The sequence below is a fragment of the Notamacropus eugenii genome, chromosome 1 (assembly GCF_028372415.1).
Source record: "Notamacropus eugenii isolate mMacEug1 chromosome 1, mMacEug1.pri_v2, whole genome shotgun sequence".
Taxonomy (NCBI): Eukaryota; Metazoa; Chordata; class Mammalia; order Diprotodontia; family Macropodidae; genus Notamacropus; species Notamacropus eugenii.
Window position 1 is genome coordinate 49,544,052 of NC_092872.1, and position 26,289 is coordinate 49,570,340.

Consider the following 26,289-nt stretch of genomic DNA (forward strand, 5'->3'; position numbering starts at 1 on the left):
GGAATCAGAGTTGAAGTTGAATCCTGGCTGTGCTGTTTACCTTTGTAACTTCGGGCAAATTACTTAACCTATCTGGATTCATTTTCCAAATTTATAAAACGAAGGGGTTGAATTTAATGACTTCTTAGGTTCCTTTCAACTAAGGAGTTCCAATATATAGTAGACTAACACACTAGGGCCTTTCCATGAGATCCACAAGCCAAAAGTGAAAGACTTGGTTCCCATAGAGTGTATAGAAAGGTATGTGGTATGTTACTCTAGAACAGAAGAGGTGAATCTGTTTAATTGATGAATCATTTTTTATCTTAGGAAAAAAATTATTCTTAGGACCTGAATTTAAACTTTTGCTCTGCTGCTTACTGTCTGGATGACCTTGGGCAAGTGACTTAACCCTGTAAGACCTCAGTTGTCTCATCTGTAAAATAAAAGGGTTGGACTGAATTAGGGTTTTTATGTCACGGACCCTTTTGGCAGTCTCGTAACGCCTTGGACCCCTTCTGAGAAGAGGTTTTTAAATGTATAAAATAAAATACGAAAGATTACAAAGAAAATTCTGTTAAAATAAAGTTAATTTTAAAAAATAAATTTCATAATTCCCTGGCTAAAAATCCCTGGTCCTTTCCATTTCTTAGGTCCTGTGATACCATTATTTTCCTCTGATTCTAGAGATGGAGTTTTGTTTGTTTTTTTTTTTCCAGTGTTGTTTTAAGCACCAGACCTCTGATAGAACTCTGATCCAGAAGAACAGTTCTTGCAATGTGTCTCACTATAATCTCTTCATCTTTCTGCCTTTAGGATAGTATCATACCTAAATAAAAGGGAACATTCTTTTTTCTGTTTTCTCTTGATTTGAAACCCCTTCAAAAGAATTAAATCTGCTGAGTGGAAGACAATTTGAAAAGATCTCTTTTGACACTTACTGGCTTCTCTCATTTTGTTTCTTGACCATACTTTCTAGAGGCCTCTTTAGCCTCTTTTTATAGAGGGATTCAATCATTTCTCCGTGGAAATGGGGAAAGGCTATGACAAAACTTTGCTTCAGCCAAGACCTTTATATATGCCATTTATGAAAGTATTCTTAGTTATTCCACTGGAACATCACAGGTGGGCAGCCAGGCATGGGCTGTCCTCATTAGAGCAAACCTCAGCATGACCTCTGTAGAGGTCATCATAGTTTTCCTATTCTCATGTCAGAGACTATCAGTGAAAGACTTTCAGGCTGATAAAAGCCCGAGAGTAAGTAGCTGATGCCTGGATTGAAGAATGTCAGAACTAAATGAGATCTTAAGAGTCTATCCAGCCTAACCTTGTCATTTTAATAAAGAAGAAATTGAGAGACAGACAGTGAGTTGCCCACAATCACAGAACAAATTACTGGCAGAACCAGGATTAGAACCCAGGACTCTGTCCAGATCTTCTTCAGTGATCCCTCTCCATTTGACAAGGAAGAAGAGAAGGCAGGAACATTAGGGACCCTCTCAGAGACTGCAGAAACTGAAATTAGAAACTAAAGGTGTGTACATGAGTTAACAAAATTCATTATTCTTCAGAGCATCTGTTGGTATATAGACTTTTTGGCCACTTATTATTAACCAATCAATACAGCTTGGATATTGAGTTCATGATGATTGAATTGCTAGTAGTTTCATCAAAGTCTCTAGCTTTCTTACTTTTCAAAATAGCATTCTTGCAGAGGAAGCTATAACTTTTACCCTTTCTACCTTCGTCATGAATGATCAGCAAAGCCAACCTGGAAAAATCAGAACTTAGTGCTTTAAAAGCAGCATGGCTAAAAACCTTTTTTCCTTACTAACCAGAATTGGATCTGAGGTCTGTAACTAAGAAGTCTTTTGATATCACTGGGTGGCTTGGTCTTTTAGCTTCTAAGAGAGTTGTTCCACAAATGGAATCTAAGGAAGCAAATAGCATTAATTTTGGAGCTTGACGTGTTTCTTTTCAGTTGTTTTTGGTGCACTGGTTCTGTGCATATTTCCTAAATGTTTATGAGGTATTGCATTGGGAAATATGTTGCATGCATTATTAAATGAGATAATGTACACTAGTGCTTTGCAAAATATAAAGTGCTGTAAAATTATTCTACCTAGTGCACCCCAAGCACTACTCTCTTATGCCTGCCACATACCAAAGTTGGAGATGTTAGGACCTGATACATTCCGCGGTAAGTAAGAGGAATCTAGGAGAGGACTCATCATCCTGGAGGCTACCTCCCCAGATCTGTTTGGGAGAGCCTGAAGTCTGGGGATCTAGACTTTTCACTACTTGAGATGAAATCCATCTTTACAATACCCCTAGTTCTCAAAAGTTAGTGAGTGCAGTAGGATGTACATTTTTAATCATAATCACTAAAAACTTCATCTTCCACATATGAATTCATGTGTTGGTGCTCCAATGAGTCTATGTTACATGCCTAGTCTGACATAACTTTTTTCTTTCCTTTTCCTTCAGGTCAAAGGTTACTGGGAAGTTCAGCTCCTGTCAATATTCCAGGTTCTCTTCCCCGTTCACCATCTTTGCATTCATCATCATCTCTCTCAACCTCCCCACTCAGTTCCTTATCTCAGTCATTATCTCAGCCTCTTATTCCATCCACTATGACTCCTCACCAACAGCAGCCTCAGCATTTGAAATCAGAACATAATGTTTTAGGCACTTCAGCCTCTTCCCATAATTCTTTAGGTAAGTCATTCAAAGATTAACTTCTTGTGTATAGTGAAAAGGGAGATGATCAGTGGATACTCAAAAGACATACGTCAGTGTGGGTTAGAGAAAGGTTCTATAATGGGTTAAACATTTTCTCTCATCCTAGGAAGGCTTTTCAGGGCTATAAAATTCAGGTTGATGTGGTCACCAAACTTCCCAGGGTGTGAGGTGTTTGGTCATAGTACATAGCTAACACTGGCTCTTTGCACATCCTGTTATCTTTCTGAGAGCTGCTCATAAATGAATTTCTTGTGGGCTCATGACACAATTATTTCCAGGTGTCTAATTAACCTAGACCCTGTGACAGATCGGTGTCAGGGATTGATAAGTTAAAAGCTACAGTTTTTGTATGTATGATCACAAGTGTTCTTGTGTCTTGTATTATACAACTTGTCAGAAGTCAGAGTGAACTCAACAAGTCAGTCATAGAAAACAAAATAAAAAACCTACCTTTAAGTCAGTGGAGTTGGCAAGAGCAGAGACGTCAGGCGGAGAGCCTGGCCTTTGATTTGTTTCAGTCTAAATAATAGTTTTATAATTCAGGCTATATTTGCTAATTAGATGTAGTTTGAGATTAGTCATAGATACTTAAAAACTTCCTTTTCTTTCCCCCTTTTGAACTTCTAAACAAGTTGAAACCTAGTATAAAAATAAAGAAAAAGGCAAATCCTAATTATCCTCTCATATACCTCATATACATGTGCCCCACCTGAGAGCTTTTCACTGATCTACTGCTGACCAAGGGAATGTTTAAACTCATAGACTTGAAGGCATGCCATCTTCATTGTAAAAATAGCCCCCCACCCCCTTCCTTTTTTTATCTAACGGGCCTAATAAACAAGTTCCAAGTAGAATCCTGCCTGGCTTGGTGTTTCGCTCCTCTGGCATTGTCTGAGGCAATGTTTTAACCTAGTAAACATATTCACTCTCAGGATTGCTTTGTGAGAGTCTACAGAACTTCTTAGCAAATACCACCCAATTAACGATGCCTCTGGAAGATTGGCTTTAAAGAACAGTACAGCTTAATTGGTTTTTCAGCATATATGCACAGTATAAAATTCCTATAAGCCTACCTTTGGTTGTATAACATTTTTCAGACTTGGGTCTGACATTTCTCCAACATGACAGTTATTTCTCTACCGATACACTGTTTTATGTTTTGTACCTGTTCAGAATATATTCACTTATCTGTTTGCACAGTGGAGAAAGACATTTCATTTTCACGTTTTCTAGCTTAAATTCCCTTTGACTTGAGATATGAACATGAATGCATTCGTAGGCCCCTCAATTCCTATCATCAAGTTTGGTGAGCAACTGGAAAATGGCTCATAGGTGATATCATAGGCATCTACTTGATATACAAATTAGTATTTTCATATTTTAAAATTAATTGGCTTTGGATTTCTAATTTGAATATCAGACATTGGGGTTATAGATTCTCTCGTTAGCAGTTAGATGTGATGCAGCAGAAGTTGTACTTTAAGATATTTTATCAAATTCTTTCTCTGTAAACACATAATTTAAACTTCATATTAGATCTTCATTGTTGACTGAGATCTAAAATACACACATTTGTGTTTAGTTACAAACTGTGAATTGACTTCCACTTCCTTTTTACGTTGGCAGGTTTAAATGGCGTCAATGGCAGCATCTGGGATTTTGTAACTGGGAGTTTCTCTCCTAGTCCTTCCCCCATAGTGAGCACTGGAACCGGCCCTTCAGCAAACTCCAGCGCCCATGGCAGCGAATTAGCTCGAGTCAGGAGGGAGCTTGATGAGGCCAAGAGGAAGATCAAACAGTGGGAAGATTCTTGGCAACAAGTAAAGCAGGTGATGAACAAAACGAGAAACCAAGTGTGGAGTTTTAGGGGTTACCTTGTATTGAGAAGTACTTTGGCTTTGTTCTTGGCTGACACGGTAACTAGTCTTTCATTTTTCTGTGATATTCATGTAAGTTGTGTACTTGATGTGTTTTCTCTCAGTTAAAGATGTGGTATTTTTCTTTGTTTTCAGTCTGTGTTCAGGCATTCTGGTTAAATTGTCTACATGTTTATTTCAGGCTTGTGATGCATGGCAGAGAGAAGCCCATGAAGCAAAGGAACGTGCTAAAGTAGCAGATACTGACAAACAGCTAGCATTACAGAAGAAGGAAGAAGTTGAAAATAAATTTAAACAGCTACAGGAAGAGTTTGAAAGGCTTGGTTTATCCTCTAAATTTCCTGTTCTAAGAAGCTATGGAGACATAGAAACCATCCCTTTACCAAAGCTGCATTCATTACAAAGTCAGCTGCGTTTAGACTTAGAAACTGTGGATGGGGTAAGTATCCGTCCTCTTCCCGTTGTTTCGGCAGAGCAGGGGGGACGGTGTCTGTGGAGACTTTAAAGCTAGCAGTATGCTGGCAGTGGATCCACAGGGCTGGCTTTGGCAAGACTGGACTCTCCCAGGAGTGTATCCTGCAGAGTTTGTGCCAAAGATGAGGCAGCCAGCAGTTGGCACAAAAGTGAGGGAGAAGGATCAGCTTGAAGGCATCTCAGGTGGCCGGCAAGGGGAACAGTCAAGAGTGTTTGGGATTTGAAGGGGAGATTTAGTGTTTAGTGAGACTAGGAATTATGGGAAACCTTAAAGACAAGGATTTCCCTGGAGACCTGACTGATTGTCAGTCATGAAGCTCTGAAAAGGAGGGCTTTGATCACTTCTGTCCCTGGCATTTCTGAATTCATTTGAAAGTCCTTTGAAAAGCTGTGTATGGTCTATTTTTAGCATGCTGCTTATCAGTAGAAAAGATTGTCCTCATGTTATTTCCAGCCAGTTCAGCCAAGCAGTCGTTTCTGTCCCATCAGTGGTTTCTCTTCTCTGACAATATGGTTTTCTCAGTTCCCCTTCCTTCCCTAACCACACCATATTTATACGTCATTACCTCCATGCCTTAGCTGTTCCCCCGGCTGGATGTCTTCTGCCTGGCCAAACTTTACTAATTGTGCAGGGCTCAGCTTAAGTCCCTTCCAGACTTAAGTAAGTCTCCTTCCGGAAGTCTTCCCTGACTATTCCAGTTCACAGTGACCTCCTCTTGCTGTGAACTCCTACATGTACTTCGTTTACCACTCACTAATTCCAGACTGTCTGGAATCATTACTTAAATGTTTCCCATGCCTTGTCCTTTTACTCCACCCTTATTTTAAGTTCCCTGAAAGCAGGAACTGTGTCTTAAGCTTATTTGTGTCTTCCCCATTCCCCAGTGTGGGGCTCTATAACCTAGCTGACCTTCAGGTAATGCTTATAAAGTGTAGTGAATAAAGACTCTGAGAGGCTGCCTGTGCATTGGGTTTTGAGATGATTAGTACGACTGATGAGAGACATGTTACATTCTAAAATCTCTTCTGGAAAATCATTCTCGTTATTCCAGGTAATCTTCCAGCTTCATTCAAAAAAATGTGTTGTGTGCCATGAACATGATCGTAGCATTGTCCTGCAGCCGTGTCAGCATTATGTCCTCTGTGAGCACTGTGTGTCTAGCCAGCCTGAATGTCCTTACTGCAAGGCCCAGCCGATCAAGTGGTGACCCCCGGCACTGGTACTCAGGGCTGTAGCTCTGTATGAAATGACATCTGCTATATCATGGTAACTAATTAAGGACACTATTTTATGTTTCTAGTATTTTATATAAAGACAGATATAGTAGTTCATTTATTAGTGACAGACTGATCACAATCTGGACCTCTAAGGAAATAGAAAATGGTAGTTTTTTTTAATGACTCATTATTTGACTGCCTTTACATTTGACTTCTTTTTACCAACCATGTCCTAATGTTTCATGGCTACTTTGATCCTCAAAACCCTTAAAAATACACACACAGAACCAATTCATCTGCTCAGTCCATTCAGGTTCTTCCTCTGAGCTAAGCATAGTCTAGGTGTCTATTCGGAATGTTGTTCAGCGGGGAATGAAAGTATCCCTCTGTTACATGAACAGACAGCCTTGTTGAAAAATATCCCTAGGAGCATTCTAATCCATGATCTGTTGGTGTGTGTGTTATAAATCATGCCAGTATTTTGGAATCAGTCTAACACTACTGTTTACTAGGTTATTAGAAGAAGTTTGATTCTTGTGAAAAGCACTTTGTTAACCAGGGGGTTTAGTTAGAGGTTATGATGTTGTTTTAAATTGCTTTAAGCTGCTTTCTAGGTTTCATGTTTTTTTAATATACGATAATATGAAGCTTTATATGTGTACTGTGAACTTAAAATATTTCATATCAGTTTATTATTGTTAAATCATAGTATGGTAAATATATTGTTAGATTTCATATTCTGAAATTAGTACTTATTAAATGAACATTTATCTAGTAGTGAAAAACTTGCCTAGGATTTTTACAGTTTTCAAATTAAGTGCAAACAGATAGTATTTATAAGCAAAGAGAGTGATTATTGAAAGGCACATATACTTAAGCATTTAGATAGGTTTTTAATTTTATGAAAGGAACTAATTTTCCTAAACGTGTGCATTTGCACATGTTCCAATTGGACTTTTGTAATCCTAGTGAAATGATTTTAAGAGAGATCTATCATGCGTTTATATGATCCATGGCCACTTTTTCCAAGTGCCTATATGCCTTGCAAAAGAATTGAAGGAAACAGCTTTTATTTTTGTTTTGTTCTTTTATCCCTTAAAAATGTGCAAGACAATTTGATACTAACAAAAATCCTTACTTTTCTGTAATGATAGCAACTCAATATAATACCTTGTAAGGGATGTGACACTAGAATTTTTAAAATTAAACTACACAGCTGTGTTCTGGTGATCAAATTATTTAGGTCTTTAATCAGGCAATGGTGCTTTGTAATTTTTTTAGAGATGTTGATAGTCATTCATATTTAACACTGACCGTTGGGAGTATGCAATTCAGGAGAAATCATTTACTGTATGTTAACACTGTATTTTGTTACTTTCATAGAATTAGCTTTTGGTATAGGAAAATGTTAACAATGGTGGTTTTATTCTACAAATAGGAGTGTGACACAGGTACAGCTGACATTGAAAAGACCTTCTACTGTGTTACCTAATTTGTACGTTCAATTATTGTTCTCATCATAAGAAGTTCATTCATGTGACCAGCAAAGTTTATTTTAAATCTCTGCAAAAAAAATGTCTTGAAAATGAACAAATCCAGACTAACCATACCCTTTCGACTTTGCCGTCTGCCTATGTGAATCAGAACAGTTCCAAGAGCTGGGGGCCTAGACAGGAGGTTGGCCTAAAGGGCAGGCCTAAGAAGGCGGTTCACCAGGGACTAGACTGGCACCTTTTTGGTTAGTACATCCTGAATGTGATGGATGTGAGAGAGAGAGCTCAGTGACAGAAGAGAGAGGCTTGAGCCTGGATATTTTTTCCCTCACCTAGTAAATCTTTTCAGCACAAAAAGCTACAGCAAGGTGCGTTATACACCAGGGAGGAGAAATAAATCAGACTCCTGTGGCAATAAAGTGAGGGTGCAGATTAGGGAACAGATACTTCTAGAAGCCTTTGTGTATTAAGATCTGAACAAAATGTTAAAATATTTCGTAACAAGGATTAATTCTCATTGTTTCTGGTCTGGATTTGGACATTTTCCCTACATATTAAACATTTGAGAAAATGGTTTCAGTTTACCCAGACTAACTTTATTCTTAGCAAAGCAGGTTGCTGACTCCAGACAGGTCTAGGTGGTGCTTATAATTAGAACATTTTTTTTTTTTTTGATTCACCAAATGGAGACTGGGATTAGGGAGACAAGGCGGGGGAAAGGCCAAGAGAAATGAAGTGGTACTTGAATAACCAAGCTTTGCTGTGAATATCAATGGACTTCTATACTTGTGTGGGCTTTGCCAAAGACTTTTATTAAACATTAATAGCATTTTTTAAAAGTGCAAAATGACTAGGTAAGAATTTTTAACAGTGACCAAATTAGAATGTATTGTAAGGTAGTATATGTTTTGATTTTTAAAAATGTTTTAAAACATACAACTGATTTTAGACAATGGTTTTATTATCTCAGTATAGAAGAGTGTGGCATCACAACCTTCTGCAGCTATTGTGCTAACAAAGGTAACTATGTACTTAGTTTTTAGTGAAGGGTTTGTTTTTAATTGTAGTGAGAGGATTCCAATTTATATTAAAAAGTGGTCGTAGACCTCAGTGCTTTTAGTTCAGTACTTAGACATTAAATATATTTTTGTGCTACTGTTATCACTGTTTAAAATTCTTTATTTTTATTAATATTTATGCACTTGTTTCTCATCGTAGGCCTTTTATTTGGCCTTTTTGGAGTAACAAGACAGTGTTTTATTGTCTAGAATTGACTTTTCAAATTACGAACGAGTTAGAACAATTAAGCTTTAGATCTTCATAAGCTAATGTGTCAGTTCTTTTTGTTGAATTTGGCTAATTCCCAGGAGATGACTTCTCCAGGGTGAACATTCCCATGGTATCTCCTTCACACAGGGAGGAGACAGTAGCTCGGGGCTGGGCTCTTCCCGGAGGCCCACCCTGTTAAAAAGCACATTTGGCATAGGGCCTGGATTTTCTGGTAGTAACCACCTGTGTTGGCTCTCTGTGTAGGAATAATCACTGATAGTTTTTCAGTGTGAAAAGAGTTGCAGGTGTGTGTCCTTATGTTTCTGTAGTGCTTATCATAGACTGAAGTTTGAGTTTTTAAAAGACTGGGAGGAAAATGGAGAGACCAAAGAAATGTACCTATGAGTGAAATTCCCAGAGTAAGCAGCCTGGTCCTCTGTTACATGCTATTATTCTGGCAAGTTCCCTGGGTGTGCTGAATGAACCATTTACATAAAAAAGACAGATGCTTTCTCTGTGCCACTTTTAAGTCTATATTCATGTTTGAGTTCCTTCGAAATAATGGGACCTCCACGAGAGCAATTTCCAGTACTTTCTAAAGTGACATTTTTAATACTGGAAAGTACATTTGTTACAGTTAGTGGAAATATGCTCAAAAGGGATTGTTACAGGTTTCATTGGCATGAATAAACCTGCTTAAAGAGAAACTGTTTAACAAATGCAAGACAGTTACAATATTAATTATAATCTGCTCTTTATTGCCAGTTGCATATATGAAGTTGAATCAGCCCAGTGTTTGTAGGGAAGAACAACTCACAAAAAGAGCATGTGGCAAAGAAGTTGAGAGTTTTTGAGGTGAATGGTGTTCAGGTCCCTGTGTTTTCTGTGGATTTAAGTAGCCAGGGAGCAGAGATGACAGTGTCTCAGGGTGGGTTTCACAGTAAAGAACACCTTGTTCAGGTGGAGTGCTGGTTTCAAAGGGAGCTTGAGCCGTGTGTTTATAGATATGTTCAAATTATCCTATCATCATTTTTGTTGCCTATTGTCTTTATCAACTATCTAGTGTTAAATATTGGTAGTAATATTGTCACAATATATTTGTGTAACTGTGGTCAGCATAAGACCTTAATTCAATATGGACTTTTCATATGTATTAATTTATGAAAGCCGCTAATATGGTTTGAGTGTTTAGATGAGAATGTTATTGTGAATGGAATTTCCTTAACCCAGAAGGTAGTATTTATAATGCATAATCATTTACTTGTAATGAATTGTTTAAAATTGTTAACACTTGTTAAATTTTTTTACACTATAGCATTTATGCAATGGTTTACAGAATTCATGGAATTATTTTTATTATCAGTATGGGAATTAAAATTTTGAATCTTTATTTTGTCCTATGTCTCATTGAGAAAAATCAACCAGATTCAGGAAAAACAGAGCCCTCCTTTCTGAGCTGAGGTGGCTACACAGGTAAGGTACTGAGAATTAGTCCAGGAACCAGTTCCCCCTCCTTCATCAATAAGTCACTTTATTCACTCGTTTTATTGATGGGGTATTACATATTTTAAATAATGCCTTTATTGTACAAAATATTTATTTTTCCCTGTAGTGTTTTTTATTCTCTGCCTTAAACTTCCATTAGCACCAGAGAGCCTCAGCCTAACCCTATGACCTGTTACTTCTCTTCTAGGCTTCACTCTTTGCTTCTTCCTCTCCATCACCAGTGGGCTGGGAAGCTTACTTAGACTCAAACGTCCTCCTCTTTCACATCCTCGTTTCCACGGATGAAACAATGGAATGTCCATGAAAGAGAGGGGATGGTTTTCTAAGCACTAGGTCTCGTAGGTAGGGATTCAGTCCCCTGGGAGCACCAAAGCAACTTTTAAAAAGCTTAACTTTCCTCCCTCCCCATATAGAGGTGTACATCATGTTTGTGTGAATCAATGTAGAATGCTCAGGTCTTCTGCCTGTGAACTGTCACAAGAGGTCATTTTGAAGGCCAGTGTCTCCTCGAAGATGCTCCGGAGACCCAGTATTACTCCCAACTGGGGAGCTGGTTGCAGGTGTCTTGTAATCCAAATGTTCAGCATTGGTGCTTTCTGCCAAGATACCAAATAGCACAATTTATTTTCCTCTACAGAATATTCTTCCCACCACCTCCCAGAAGCGATGGAGGGATGGCAGAATACAAAGAATAGAAAGTGATTTGTGTTTCTTAAATTTGTACGTAATTTGCATATTAGGATCAAGCCTGTTCTGTGACAAGGATTATACAGGGAATGCTGGAAGAATACACACAAATTTACCTCCATGCTTTACGTATGCAATGTGATTCTGAGTTAGCACATCTTTCAGTCTTTTTAATTCCTTAGAAAGTTCCTCATATTCCTAAAATGAAAATTACATAAAGATCATAGATTGAGATCTGGAAAGGATCTTACACTTCATACTCTCAAAACATCCTCACTTTAAAGATTAGGAAAATGAAGCCTCCAAGAGGTTAAGTGATTTACCCTGTCTCATTGACAGTCAATTAAAAGCTGGGATTCAAAACAGGACTTCTGTTTTCAGACATACTCGTTGCCCTGCCATCACTAGATTGGATTTAGGGGTCACCTCAAAGGCAGAATAGGGGGAAGGGAAAGGAAGAAGCATTTATTAAGCACTTAATATATGACAAGCTCTTTACAAATATGATCTCATTTTAGTCCTGATAACAACCCTGGGAAGTGGGTGCTGCTATTGTTATCCCCATTTGACAGCTGAGGAAACTAAGGCACACAGGATTTAAGTAACTCACCCAGGATCACACAGCCAGTAAGCATCTGAGGTCAGTTCTGAACTCCTGAGAGATGAATCTTCCTGATTCCTGGTACTCTCTCCATTTTGTCCCCTGGCTGCCCCACCCATCTCTGCACTCTGTGTACCTTATTACATTTCTCCAGGGTTTCAAACTCAGGACCCTTGGCATCTCCCTCTGTGTGTGCAGCCTCCTTTTCTGTTGAGGCTTTTAAATAGCCTGCTTCTTCCAACACCTCTTTGAGTAGCTTATCATATCCCTGAGGACAAAAAGTGGAAAGAATAATCCCCAGGGTCAGCTCAGTTTAGTGATAATTACAAAGTTCGAATAAACAACAAGAAATTTAATAAACCCAGGAGTTGAACACACCAGAATTTGACACCACTTGTGCACTGAGCCACCAGTCAAGTGCTTTCTCTTACCTGGGGGGTAATTAATTCATCAACAAGAGACTGCTCTGCTTGATCCCACTTGTGCTGTAGGTTTTCTGGCAAGGTTGGATACACTGGAGGGAAAAGCACTAGGCTCACAGTTGTGCCCAGTAATGACCCAAATACTGCAGTGAACAAGAGCTACTGAAAGGGAAACAGCGATCAAGAAAGCTTACAAGAGTCCAGCTTGGAATAAGGCTTCTGACAAAGGCTGTGAGATCTAGTCTTAGCCATTAAGCTTGCAGGCCCTCAGTCTCCTTTCACATCCCACCCAACACCAGTTACCTAACAAAGCATGTGGGTGGCAAACCAGAGGTGTCTCAAAGGTCAGAGAATAAACACAAGTACTTGGTTCAGACACTCGGGCCAGTTTATGACTTTTTCCACAGGCAAGGTCCACCTAAAGAGAGGATATAAAATAGAAAAACATTACCTCTATTTACTGGCTTTTGAAATATATCCACCATAGATATAGATTGGATTAGGCTTTTTCTTTAAGTCAGTGGAGGGAAGGGAAAATACAGGGAATGTGATTGAATAGGTATGATTTCAGCCCCTGGCTCCAAAAGAATTCTACCTAAGTTTGTGTTCAGCCCTGAAGGGTCACTCAGCTTCCTTTGCCTAACTCCATATAAAACCTGTAGCCTCTACCTAGAACTTGTGAGGCATTCAACGATTAGGTACGTCCAGACAGCCTCTTTTCTCAATTTACAGCTTAGTTTCTTTAAGTCAGAAAAAGATGGGGACCCAGTAGTTCATGGTGAATACATGCAAATTTTCTACTTTCCTCATATAAAAATATCTACGTGATTTGTATATTCCATAAACCCTATAGTTAGCTTAAGGTGAATGTGTCTGTATCTGTTCCTTGATATCTAGAACCTTATTAGCAAAGGACTGTTTTGCTAGATAGGGATATGTAATATGGACTGAATCTCTCCTGTTATACCTTATCATTTGCAGTTATATACCTCTGGTTTTCTTGCAAAGCTCTTAAGTGGTTTTGTAAATAACATTCCTTAATTAGATGAAACTAAACCAAAGTGGGGGGAAGGAGGTGGTCTCTCCATTCAGAACATGCCTCCACAGGCTCAACAATGCCTGTGGTTGGTGCTGCCCTGTGGAATTCCAGAAGCAGAGAACCTTAAGCCCTTTTAGGGGAGGGAGGGAGGAACAAAGGAAGGAACCACCTGAGAGGGACAGAGACCCCATCAAATCCTGCCTCATTTAGCATATACTGCTCTGGGCACTAATGTAAGTACCTTTGTCTGCCTGTTCTTAGACCCACAGGAATCTCCATCTCTCATCCACATGCCAGTAAATGTATTGTTGAAAATTTCCCATTCATCCCAAATCCTGGGAAAGAATAAATATAATACTTACACTAATCCATGAAAGAGTCACCAAAATGAGTTACGTCTAACATGAACTACCAATGAACAACTCAGCAAAACATAACTGCTAAAAATTTACCCAAAAAAAGGTGATGCTTAAATTCCTTTTAACATATCTCAAGGGCCTTATATCTAGGCTCATACCAAAAACACAGTATGGCAGAACGCTGCAGCCTTGGACAAATCGATTTTCTTTCTTCTAAGACTTACTGTCTTTCTCTAAGTGAGGGGATTAGCCTTGTTGTTCAGTGGTGTCCAACTCTGTGGGCCATATCGTCCATAGGGTTTTCTTGGCAAAGATAGTGGAATGGGTTGCCATTTCCTTCTCCAGTAGATTAGGCAAAGAGAGGTTAAATGACTTGCTGAAGTTAACACAGCTAATAAATGTCCGAGACCAGATTTTACTCAGGTCTTCCTGACTCCAGGCCTCCACTGAGCCATCTAGCTGCCCTGAGAATTAGCTCAATTGACTTTAAAATCCTTTTTAGCTCTCACTGGTTTCCCTCAATAACACTGGACATGTATAATACCAGGTTTGCTAAATGCTTTTACATACATTACATCATCTAAGCAGCCTCATGACAGTCCTATGAAGTAAACACTATGCTATTATTATCCCTATTTTACAAATAAAAAAGTTGCTAGTTTTCTGTGTACATAATGGATTGAGGGTTGGAAGTGTGGGGAAGAAGGCAGCTTCTTACTGTCAGAAGTTTGTATGATCACCCTACCATTTATCTTGAACAAGAATCTACCTAGTTTGGGGAATGATGGGGGTTCTTTCAAAAAAGAAGACTAATAGCCAGCGAGCTCACCCCAGAATTCCACTGTAGGCATTCCAACGGAAAGTCTGTTCATGCTGTGTGACGTTGTGGAAGGGACAGAATTCATACTTGTACCTGGAAGGAAACAGAAGGGCCTTAGGTCCTAACATCCATCTGTAAATGTTGTGAACTTCCCTCATCACATTCCCTGTACTCACATAGATTCCACTAAACTGAAGCACTTGCCAGAAAGTCTGAAGAGATGTGCAGGACCTGAGGGCAGGGGAAGGGAGAAAGAGAGATCTTAACTTAAAACCCTCATCCTGAAAGACACTCTGTGTTGATTAAAAGCTATATCTAAAAAAAGTTAATTTCTATTTCCTTCAAACTCCATTTTCATTTCCCTTTGTAAGGTTGGAAGCTTCTTTTGTACAAAACAGGAGGGTAGGCTCCCTGTACTTTTACCTCTAGAGAAGGCCAAACATGCAGTCAAGCATCAAGGCCTTCTTGACCCCGTGACGTGGGGATATAGAGTGTGGCATTTTAATGTAACTTAAGTAGGAGGGGGAGAGAAGAGAAAGTGTAATTTAACTTCACTTCTACTCCTAGACCTAGCTTTTCTTCTGGACAGAGGTGGAAATGGGAAGGCAGTGAGCTTTCCCACAAGATAAAAGAACCATTTACCAAGCACCAACTAGAAGCAAGGTTCTGAGCTTTGTCTTAGGGGGATTCAGTACAGTGAATAAGCAAACATCTATCTAATGCACGCTGAATAATATTTCATATATATGTAACAATTTTTAAATGCATGTGATGCTGTTGTGATTAATAAAACAGAAATGCATTTAAGAGGATTTTAAAAATTCATAGTAACTTTTTTGTCAATTATTTTCCTGTGGCAGGGTGGGGAGGAGTGGTGTCTTAAATTTTTTGATGTTAAAAGGAGTTGTCATCCAAAGCCCTGGTGTGATAGACTCAGATGGGAAAGTCATACACTGGAGTTCAATTCTTAATTCCCATTTGTCTGGTAACAGTTAGCTCAGACTAGTACTAAAAATTAGTTTGCCTTTCCTAAGTCCACAGCATTTGACTATGTAGGGTGGGTAACAGAAGTTCTAATACCCTACCAGAGATGTTTCTGTTCTCATTTCTTGGCCTATGGAATGCTACTAGGCAGTGATTTTTTTCTAGCTAACTCCATTTTATACATTTTATTATTTTTTTTTATTTTATTGGAAGCTCCAATTCCAGACTCACTTTACCATGAACAGTTACCCCCTCTTATTTTACTGGGAAGACCCAGACTTTTGAAATTAACTCCACAAATTTCTCCATACCTCATTACTTTGCTGTATCCATTCTAATCACTGCCTCAAAATCTTTCTATACTTCTAATGAACTCCTTTCACTTCCTGCAGTGTTCCAACAGTCATTCCTACAACTTTAATTTCTCAACACTAGTTTCTTCCTCTATGCCTACAAACGTATCTAGGACTCCCTGATCCTAAAAAAAAAAAAATCTTGTCAGCCCTAATGCTTTCAGTATTTTCACTGTCAAACAGATTAGTCTAAGTCCATTACTTATATTTTCCCAGTACCTATCTGCTCAGCCCTCTAAAATCTGTTTTCCCTCCCATGGGTTTCCTACAGAAACCTAGTCACTAAAGACCTAGCTGAAAAAGTCAATGGTCTCCCCTTTGTTTTCACCTTTTTTTCTATCTGCAATATGTAAAACCAGTGAATAAACCATCTATTTAATATGCTATCCTCCCTGGGCTTCCATAATATTGCACTGGTTGGTTACCCTCCTGTTCCTTCTCTGTATTTTCCTTCAGTTTGAACCAAGTGGGCATTTGAAGACATATCAACAGCACCTCTATATAGATGACTCCCAAAGCTCCAACCTTGCCCTCTTTGCTATGTTTCATTTCATCCTGGACATTTCCCCTGATTTATCATTGTCATCTTAAATTCAACATTGAAAAAACTAAACCTATTTAACTAATTCACCCCCAACTTGGTTCACTTTATAAATTTCCTATCTCTTATCCATTTGGCCAGGCTCAAAATCACATTTTGGACTCTTCCCTTTCACATCCAATCAGTTTCCAAGACAAATGGATTCCACCTCCACAACATCTCACATTTCTCTACTACTACTACTACAGTACTAGGTCTCATCCTCATCCACTTACTGCAACAGCCTGGCCTCCACCTCTGTAATCCAACTTGTCAAATTAGTATTCTGAATATACAACTTGGATATGTCTCTCCTTACTCAAAAATTAGCACCTGCTCAGTACCACAGGACAAGATTTAAGTCTACAGCGACACTCTCCAGACTCCTTTTTCCACTGCTCTCCTGTAGGAACCTTCTGCCCTAGGCACACTGGGCTGCCTGATGTTCTCTGCACAGGATTTACCTATCTGTCTGTATACACATTACATAGTGCCTCTTATTTTTATTCTCACAACACTGGAAGATAGGTGCTATTACTGTCACTATTTTACAGATGAGGAAACTGAGACAAAAACTAAAATGACTTACCCAGGGTCATGCAGCTAGTAAGTTTCTGAGGTCACATTTGAGCTCAGATGTTCCTGACTCCTTGTCTGGCACTCTATCCACTGTGGTGCACAGCTGCCCTGTTTTCCTCTCATTTATAATCCCTACATATCTTTTTCAGAGCTCAGGTCAAAAGCCTATAGTACTTACTGTCCATCCCATGCATTTACCTCAGCATATGCTACCCAGTACTATTATCTATCTCTTTAACTTGTGCTCCACATCGTCATATTCAGGGCAGATAGGCCAGGGAAGGAACTAGTTTCATTTCTGTTTGTACACCCCACCGTAACTAGTATAGTGACCACTACATATGAGATGTGTCAGTAAAAGCTTTTTGATGGTGATGGTGGTGGTAAAAAGCAAGGTAAACCAGCTTAAGGTTTAAATTTGCCACAGATAACCCAGGAATATTGTCCTAAAAGCAAATACTGGAATCACACTTTTGGAGCTGGGAAGATCATTACTATAAAAGGTCATTCAGTTTGACCCTTCTCATTTTACAGAAGAGGAAACTAAATGTTGGAGAATAGAGAAGACAAGGTCATTTCAAGTAATGAGTATTAATAACTAGTATCAGAGTTTTGAATTAGAACTGAAATCTAGGTCTCCTGCCTCCTGGACACCAGGACTTGTCCATAGTCATGTGTGGCATCCAAATTTGTTGCCAACCTATTTCACTGAATTTGCCACAGGATTCCTTTAAATACTAAATTCTAAGCATGCATATAAAATACAAACTGATTTGAAAATATCCAAACAGCTTTTTCAAGCTGTCTTCTACAAAGCGAAATACATACCCAAAACAATGACAGTTAATGATAAATACAGTAATTCTTGCACACCAACCCATGTCAGTTACAGGACATCTTTCCTGAAGTCAAGGGGATTGAAAGAGATGGATGGCTTCCAGCGCCCCGAACAACAAGTGAAACCCCTCCCCAGACATTCCCCAACTACAGCTAAAGACTGATGCCGAGCTACCACACTGGGCCTCTCAGGTCAAAATCCCAGGCCCAGCCCAAACTAATTAGAAAGGAGGAATTCTTGGCTCACTGAGCTGAAGAGAAGTTGGAACGAAATTTGTGTTTTACATTCCCTTTACTTTGACTTTTCCTGAGTTCCTCTAAGAGTAGAGAGAAAGGTATGGGAAGTTCCTAACCAGGCTGGGGAAAGTTGGGAGCTAGGCCATAACTCACCTGAGGCTGCTGATGGGTCTCTCTTGGCCTGTAATCGACTGGTCTGAGGTAAGAAGGGGTTATTCAACCTGCCAGGGAAAATAAACAAAGTGCCAGCAAGCTAAGAAAACTGATCTGTTTGCTAACTTGATAACTCTCCTCCTTGGAACCCACCAGCACCTTCTAGCTCTTCAAATTCTGCTTGTAGTTCAAGGCCTAGCTGAAGTTTCACTTCCTCCAGGAAAGCTTTTCCAGAGTACATTATTCCTACCCAGTCAACTCTTCCTCCTCAGAGTGCGCCTGGTCCTTGTTGTATTACACGTATGTTTACCAAACATTTACTGAGGCTGAGAGAGATGTGATAGAGGTGAGTAAGACAAGGCCAAATTAGGATGACAGTGGTAGCAGAGACTTAAATGTCATAGGGAATCTACTCTTTGTTGAAGCAAGTTGGGTAGAATGATGGGAGCCAGAAGAGCCCTTACATTTCAAGATCATAGAGTATAACTCATCCGATAAAGGAGGCTGAGCAAAGGAGAAGGGATAATTTGTTACTGAACACGCACACACCCCCAATAACAGGGATAGCAGCAGCAACTCACTTTTCTCTAGTACGCAGCCTCCCGAACAGTTCTCACAACTACTCCGTAAATGAATGTTACTCCCACTTACTACCACAAATCCGTAATCTTAACGTGGAGGGTGTTCCCTCCAAAAATGCAGATCCATCACAACCCACCCAAGGCTTCTCATCAAAGATGATGCTTGGATGTGTTTTTTGATAAATTTTCTACTGCCCAGCAGAATATAAATACAAATAAATACAGCAATGCTGTTTGTTTAATTAAAGAGATGATCTACCCAATACACCGAAGGCCTTCCTTCCAACAGTTTTTTGCACAAGTCTTGTTGGTAATATACTGCAAACTCATTACACTTACAACGCACCTTCCCAATCCTCTGGTTTACTTGGTATCTTGCTTCTTCTAAGATAATAGTATTCATAATTCATAAACCAAGCGCCTTATTCGCTGGTGTTAAAAAGAAGGGCCAAATCTTCTACCACCACATTCTGGGTCGGGTTGTTCGGGGGCAGTGTCTCCTCAAGACAATCTCCCTGGGGAAGCCCTAGAGCACCCCAGCGTCAGGCACAGGGTCATCCAGGAGCAGGGCTGTGGAGGAGACCTCTCCTCCGGGCGGACCCCCAGTGGCGGACGTCGGTGCCGCCGATCCTCTCCGGGGCTGTTTCTCCAAAGGCCTCCCTACGGGCGCAGGAGGCAGCGGAAGCGAGTCTTTACGGGCTCGGGGAACCACGGACGGAGACGCCCGGAGTCCCTTCGGGGCCCGGGCTCGCAGCTCGGACCCGCCCCAAGTCCCCTCCCCTCTCTCGAGATGAGGCACCAAACAGCCCCCGCGGCCCCGCGCCGGCCCCTTACCCGAACGTGTTCGGCTCCTCCACGACTTTCATTTTCCCAGCGTGGGCGAAGGCTGGGGAGGAAGGACATACAATGAGGCTGGGTCCCCGGGGGAAGGGGCTGCGAGGGCCCGAGGGGCGCGAGGGTCCCCGGGGTATGGATGTTACTTACGGCGCGGCCCCATCCAGAGCAAGAGCAGCAGCAGCACGGGCCCCTGCCCGGGACCCAGCTCCATAGCCCTCCGCACTCGCGCTACCCAGAAACGGATGGTCACGCGGATACGGAGGAGTGGTCACGTGAGGCCGCGGAACCGGAAGCTACGCCCGGGCGCGCGTGCGCGCGCTTGCGCGGGGGGCGGGGCACCGCGTGAAGTCGGGCTTCTCCCTAGCCACGCCTCCCCGGGCCCGCCATGGGCCGGAAGAAGTCTGCCCGAGGCTCGGGCCCCCAGGGGGCTAAAGGCGGCGGCCGGCGGGCGGAGGGCCATTCCCGGGCCGCCCGCTCCTTAGACAGCTTCACTGAGGAGGTGGAGGCGGCGCTGCTCGGTGAGCACCGGGGCCGATTACGAAGGGTCCCAGGGACGGGCCGGGGGCGGAGCGGGAGAGGAGGTGTCTGGGGGCTCGGGGATGGGAGGGCCCTCGAGGCGTCCTCCCCGACCGGCGGCCCGAAGCTCCAGGCGGGGGTGGGAATGGGGGGAGCGTGCCCTCAGGACCCCGAGTGCGGGCCCCCCCTCCCCGCACGCTGAGCTCTCCATACTCAGCCTCCCGCTCCGCTTTGGGCGCTGAGCGCCTCTGTTACGGTCCCGGCTAAAGGAGGCCCTGGGCCGGCGCCCCACGTGGAGCGTTCCTCGTGCCTGCCTGTGGGGGCGGGGAGACCTCGGGAGCTTTGCTACTTAGTAGCGCTGCAGACACTTCGCGCTCCGGCTCTTCGTGTCTGTGTCTGTCAAACAAAGACGCTGGGCTCGAGCAGGAGTTTTTAACCTGGGGCGTCTGAACTTTTTAAAAAATATAATTGGTTTCCTTTGTAATCCTGTGTGTCTAAAAACCTAATTCTGAGAAGAGGATCCATGGGCTTCACCAGACCACCAAGAAGGACAGGAAAGTGCTCTGAATCTGTAACCTATGATCCTACAAATGGATGTGGGATTGAGAGGGGGTGGAGGACTGATTATGATGCTGCTGAAAGGGTGTGAGAGGCTCAGAGATCTGGGTCAGCGGTAGGATCATTAATTTAGGACTGAAAGGGGCCTTAAAACCCTCTGAGTCCTTGCCCCTACCCCATTTCATACGTGATAAAATTGACCTGCCTAGAGCCCCATTACTACTATTGTTGAAGGTGGGAATTGAACCAGTTCCTCCTCATTTTGTATCTCATGTCCCACCCACTAAGCCACACTGTGTGTTAGATCGGAAGGGAGGCCCCAGAGCCTTCCCTTTCCAAAAATATCCTTCTGCGTCACTACTAAAGGGGCAGGTAAATGAGCTCTGTTTTGCCACAGCCTCTGTAGAAAAAGATGCTTCACCTGCCCCATCCAAGCTGGAACTGCCTTGCCCTCTGGCCATGTGGGATTTGGGCCACTGTGACCCCCGGAAATGCACTGGCAGGAAGCTGGCCCGCCAGGGTCTCGTTCGAACTCTCCGACTGAACCAGAGGTTCAATGGCCTTATTCTCAGCCCCATGGGCACCCACTATGTATCACCGGCAGATAAGTATGGCTTGAATTTGCGTGGGTCGGGGGTCCCTTCTAATAGGGTCAGCAGGACCTGGTCCCAGCCCACCACAGAGAGCTCCTAAGGCTGTGGTTTATTGATTATATTAAGGGCTAGTCCTGCAACCTAAAGCTGCAGCTGCTGCTCTGTAACTACCTGATTGAACTAGAGTTGTTGAATAACAAGCAGCAGTCCCACGGCGTGGGGGTGGGGGCCCAAATATTGGACAGGAAGCCTCCCTTGCTGGTTGACTTGGGCTGGTGGGAGAGACTGGGAAGGGAGGGAGGCTCGGTCAGCCCCGATGTGATTGCCTTGTAGACAGCTGGTAGCCCAGTGGGGAGTTGCAGTCATTGACTGCTCCTGGGCCAAACTGGAAGAGACGCCTTTTGGGAAGATGCGAGGGACTCACCTCCGTTTGCTACCTTATCTGGTGGCTGCCAACCCTGTCAACTATGGGCGGCCCTGCAAGCTGTCCTGCGTGGAGGCTTTTGCTGCCACTTTTTGTATTCTAGGTGAGTTCTGAGATGAAGAACTGTCCCTGTCTGGTTGGTGAAAGGGAGGACCCCTCTTTCACTAGGGTTGTTTCAGGGTACTTGGGGTAGGGTGATTGGTGTTTGGAGATTCCCTGTTTTCTTAAATGGCAGGTTTTTCTGAACTTGCCATCATCTTGCTACGAAAATTCAAGTGGGGGAAGGGATTTTTGGACCTGAATGGTCAGCTCCTAGACAAGTATGCAGCCTGCAGCAGCCCTGAGGATGTGCTAAAGGTTGAAAAGGAGTTTCTGGCTGGTGAAACTGAGAAACCTGAGGAGGAAATAGGTGAGCTCTGTCAGGCCACACTGATTCCCCTGCCTTTACAGGGCTTGGCCATCTTGGACAAAGTAATGTGGCCTCTTACCAGACAATTTCCAAGCACTTACCCTCATCTAAACTTGTTTGGGGCTTAGTTAACATCCTCCTTATTAAAGTATCTCCTTAAGGATCCCCATTGCCCATAGGAACCAATGCAAACTAATTGGTCTGGTGTTTAACACCTTCCAGAATCTGGCTCCCATTCACATTTCTGTCCTACTATTCCTGTTTTTGATTCTACTTTCCAAACAAATTGGACTGCTAGGTATTCCCTGAGTTCTACATTCCATCTTCTGCTTGAGTTATTTATACAAGTCACCACCCACACCTGGAATGCACTGTTTCTGTTGCCATCTCTCAGAATTCCTGTCTTTCTAAACTGTTCTTGGAGGCTTTCTCTGATTTGATCATCTCTCCAACTCCCGCAGTTAGTGGAATGAAAGACCCTCGTCTACTTTCCTCGTACTATCTTTCTGTGTGTACCGGTCGTGTCCCTCTCCTCCAACAGAAGGAAACATTTCCAATCGTTTATGTCTTTATGTTCCCATTGTCTAGCATGATACCTTGGATATAGTAGGCACTTAATGTTATTGTGTTGAATTGAACAAAGGTGTTGGAACTCTCTGGTTGGGGGGTTGTATATGGGGGGGTAGAGACCTTTGACTGCTGCTCTCCCACTTGCATTTCAGATCCGTTTGACGTGGACTCGGGTCGAGAATTCTCCAATCCTAACAGGCTTGTGGTCCCTGCCAGGTGGGTTTGTCCTTCTTTGATTTTGTTCTGACCCCTGAAGGGCCCATTTCATGTTGTCTGGTGTGTGACTGACCTTCGCCTGGACTCTTTAAGATCTTCTAGGGACTCAGCTGTTGATTTTGCTTTTCTGAGTTATCAACCATTCACCTTCTTTGTTTCCAGAATGACTCATGATAGTGATGATGACAGATCAGAAGATGAAGGAGATTATGAAAGGGAGGAGGAGGAGGAGGAGGAACAGGAAAAGGGAGGCAGCAGTGATGATGAGAGTCTTGGTGAAAAGAATGGAAAGGTATTGACTGCCACAGTGAACACAGATGTTTGGAAAGGAATCAAGAAAAGACAAAGAGACTGAGTAGTGCTCAATAAAGCTGTATTTTTCAAACCTAGAAATGGATTATTTGGACCCATAGAGACCCAGTCATTTGTCAGAACTTGGAATTGGTGAACTGTGCTCACCCTAACTTAGGAACTGCACAATTGGACATTTTCATCTATTTTAACGTTTTCCCCATCGTTTGACTCAGCTGAACTGATGGAAATTTTTAGGTGGAGTGAAGGATCTGCCCTAGAATATCATAGTGAAGCTGAGAACCAGAGGTCCTGTTGTGAGTCTGATTTTATGGGTGCACCCATCCTGGGAGTCTTTGTTATAGGACCATAGTATGGTGCTGCTTCCTCTTGGCACACCAGTCCTCCAAAAGGGAGCAAGCCTGGATCGTGGAACTTTAGTTTCTGCCTGGGGACAGACTAGGAGGAGCATGGAACAACTAGGCTGGAAGGGGAATTCTGCAGTCCAGACCGTTAACTGTGAGGGGTTGGAAGTGGAAGGGAAGATGGACCTTTGCTCTTGAATCTCTATGTGCTGCTGACTAGCTCTTTACTCCCAGAACGGAAAGGCAGCTGATCTTCTGTGGCCTAAAGTCTGGACCAGGCACATTGTCCCAGGATTATAAAATAGAACTAGAGGATATAGTGGAAAAAGACAGCCCTGGTGCTAAGTCCCCAGGGAGATGACAAAGAACCTTTCTCAGGGGCCCATCCTCCATAGGAAATCAGTCTTCTACAAAAGACAATTACTCTTTCACTAGGGTGAGAGAATTTGGTGAGAGGACCAGGTGTCCTACAAGCACACGTCCCAGCCCTTTCTTTTACCAGCTATGTAACTTGAGGCAAGTCTAAATACTTACGTTTCCTCATCTGTAAAATGATAGGGCTGCGCTAAATGATCCTAAGAGCCTTTCCAGGTCTGACCTTTTGGGACCTTTCAGGGCCATTAAACTAGGTATTGTCCCTGGCATTTTTCCAGGAGAGTTTCCTTGAGAAGTTTGGACTGTACACACAGGGTCAGTGCTGTATTAGCCTGCTCAGGATCTGCTAATCATCTGGTCCCTGTAATACAGCTGCCTACTGAATTTGTCAGGCTTGGATTGAATTTCCCGGAAGAGCCTCGTCTGGGGTTGGGGTGGAGCTGAGGAGAAACTGGGTAGTGGGAACTGTCCTTTGGGCTCATCAGATCACTTCCAAGCTGGGTGAATCCGCCTGCTTAGTTTCCAGCCTGTACCACCTGCTTTCCTGGAAGCCTGTCCTATATGCTCTCACAGTTGCTTGACTGGGTCATTTGGGTGGCACTCTGGGGTCTCCAAGCAGAGGGGAAGGGAGGGACAATAGCTGTCACAGACTGGTGGAGACTTAGGCCCCAATGGCCCCAGGGGGTGTTCACAGAAAAGGCACCAAACCAAAATTGACCTAGGAGCAGGTGAAAGCTATTGTGCCTGAGTGAGGCACACACAGCACTGAACGAGGGGAAACATCACAAATGCTGAGCCATCACTGAGATTACACCAGAAGGCATTGAACAGGAGTTTCTGATGAAAAGACCAAACAGACTGACGATGTGGATAATTGCAGCCAGAGGCAGAGAAAGGGGGTGGGGAGGAGAGGAGGAAAGGGGAGCATGAGCGTGGCACCACCTGGAGAAAGTCTGCTTAGTCATCTCCCATGCTCTTCTCCATCTCTTTGAGTTTCTTCACAAACTCCTGTGCTTCTCTGTCCATCCTTCCCTCCAACATCCTCAGTGCAGATTTCACTGGGAGAGATCATCCAGCCCAGGTTAACCAAAGTCAGGCAGGGTTCTCCCTTTCCCCCCTGTACCCCCAAATGGCTAGGACTTTCTTCCCTTAGGGTAAACCCAGCAACCTTCATAGGGATGAGCCAGGCCAGGGTTTGAGGGAAGTGGCCATTACCATTGGCTTTGGGCCTGCGAAGGTGAAGTGTGGTTGGCTGCATGCTCCTCACGCTGCTTCCCACTTGGGGCCTGCTGAGCCCGCTGATGCTACTTAGGGCCAGGGCAGCCTCCCCAGCAAAGTCATTGGTGGACAGCCAGTCGTGGTCCATGACCGTGAAGACTACACAGGCCGCCCGATGGCGGCACAGCTCTGCAGGGACTGAGCTGGGAAACCAGGGAGAGAAAAGTCACTGGAGACAAGTGGCTGGAGCTTCATGTTGGGGAAATAGCCATACCAGACCCCCCCCAGCGGGGTTTGGTCCCAAGAATGATTTAACCAAATCACTGTGGTCTCACCATGGCTGGGCAGACCCTGAAACAAATGAGGACAAACTTTGAGGGACTCTAAAAGGTCTGACTGGCCAGAACATACGCAACCACCCAACCCATTCCCTTTGGTTAACACCGGGGAAAGAGAAAGAATAACTTGCACAGAGAAACCCAGCCCTTTCCTTGGAACTCACAAGTGGAACAGCTCATCGTACACAGGATGCAGGGTCTTGGTCTTGACCTGGGTCCTCTGGCTTCGGGCCAGTGGAAAAATGTGATGGGGACAGAGTTCAACGATGACAAAGGGATCACTTAGGCCTGTGGAGGGAAGGGGAGGAAGCTGCGCTCAGTTGGTCTAGTGGGATCTCTGCCTTCCCTCAGCACTGTGCAGACTTTGGGCCTCTCTCCCATCCCACCTACCCCTGGCTCCTGTCCCCTCCTCACCATTGGCATCCAGGGCAATTAAGTCTGCAGCATGCAGCACCTCTACAGCCAGCCGCTGTTCCGCTGCCTCGTAGTAACACCGGACACTCAGCCGTCCATACTTATTCTGCTCCATTGATCTCTGGGGGAGAGTTGTGCCCCCACCCTGCCCCAGAATGCCAAGAGTCAACTAGGTTTGAGGCAGCCCAGCCGGGCCAGATGAACAAGTGTGCAGGGGTGATGGTCAGTGGTGGGGACCCTACCTGTTTGAGCTTGTCCAGGTAATACTGCTCAATGCACTCATTGGTGGAGCATTTGTTCAGGCGTAGTTCCTCCTCCAAGGTCTGGCAATAGCAAGTCCTTCAGGTTAGAAGGTCAACTGTGGGGGGGGGGGGG

General features: G+C 43.1%; 4 protein-coding genes across 18 annotated transcripts in view; 2 read left to right on the forward strand and 2 right to left on the reverse strand.

The window, feature by feature from the left end:
* Positions 1–12,362, forward strand: part of UNKL (unk like zinc finger) — a 125,890-nt gene extending 113,528 nt beyond the window's left edge. For all 12 annotated transcript variants that reach the window (XM_072600334.1, XM_072600283.1, XM_072600293.1 and 9 more), the window contains 4 exons: positions 2,467–2,697; positions 4,348–4,550; positions 4,780–5,037; positions 6,125–12,362. In XM_072600334.1, coding sequence (XP_072456435.1) covers positions 2,467–2,697; positions 4,348–4,550; positions 4,780–5,037; positions 6,125–6,280 — 848 coding nt within the window. In that variant the 3' untranslated portion in view covers positions 6,281–12,362. The remainder of the gene's footprint in view (positions 1–2,466; positions 2,698–4,347; positions 4,551–4,779; positions 5,038–6,124) is intronic.
* GNPTG (N-acetylglucosamine-1-phosphate transferase subunit gamma) lies at positions 10,564–19,947 on the reverse strand. 3 transcript variants are annotated; one of them, XR_011965327.1, is made up of 11 exons: positions 19,775–19,902; positions 19,625–19,676; positions 18,210–18,277; positions 14,663–14,717; positions 14,496–14,579; positions 13,549–13,642; positions 12,572–12,686; positions 12,278–12,360; positions 11,569–12,114; positions 11,362–11,443; positions 10,564–11,154 (listed from the first exon to the last, which is right to left on the reverse strand). XR_011965327.1 is itself a non-coding variant. In XM_072600409.1 (11 exons), exons 1-11 carry the CDS (start codon positions 19,836–19,838, stop codon positions 11,033–11,035), a joined length of 951 nt encoding a protein of 316 aa, XP_072456510.1. In that variant the 5' UTR covers positions 19,839–19,947; the 3' UTR covers positions 10,564–11,032. The 3 variants fall into 3 exon arrangements, 2 of the variants coding, with proteins under 2 accessions (XP_072456510.1, XP_072456521.1); XM_072600409.1 differs by having other exon boundaries at positions 11,983–12,114; positions 19,775–19,947; XM_072600420.1 differs by lacking the exon at positions 10,564–11,154 and having other exon boundaries at positions 11,382–11,443; positions 11,856–12,114.
* On the forward strand, positions 19,903–23,306 carry TSR3 (TSR3 ribosome maturation factor). 2 transcript variants are annotated; one of them, XM_072600388.1, is made up of 6 exons: positions 19,903–20,145; positions 21,099–21,309; positions 21,628–21,821; positions 21,954–22,127; positions 22,850–22,913; positions 23,076–23,306. In XM_072600388.1, the coding sequence occupies exons 1-6, from the start codon at positions 20,013–20,015 to the stop codon at positions 23,266–23,268; spliced, it is 969 nt and encodes a 322-aa protein (XP_072456489.1). In that variant the 5' UTR covers positions 19,903–20,012; the 3' UTR covers positions 23,269–23,306. The 2 variants fall into 2 exon arrangements, with proteins under 2 accessions (XP_072456489.1, XP_072456499.1); XM_072600398.1 differs by lacking the exon at positions 21,954–22,127 and having other exon boundaries at positions 19,906–20,145.
* BAIAP3 (BAI1 associated protein 3) overlaps positions 23,270–26,289 on the reverse strand; it is a 33,699-nt gene continuing 30,679 nt past the window's right edge. Inside the window, exons 29-33 of the mRNA XM_072600270.1 lie at positions 26,157–26,237; positions 25,915–26,059; positions 25,665–25,788; positions 25,160–25,365; positions 23,270–25,002 (exon numbers count right to left, since the gene is read on the reverse strand). Of these exons, the coding sequence (XP_072456371.1) occupies positions 24,902–25,002; positions 25,160–25,365; positions 25,665–25,788; positions 25,915–26,059; positions 26,157–26,237 (657 nt within the window). The 3' untranslated portion in view covers positions 23,270–24,901. The remainder of the gene's footprint in view (positions 25,003–25,159; positions 25,366–25,664; positions 25,789–25,914; positions 26,060–26,156; positions 26,238–26,289) is intronic.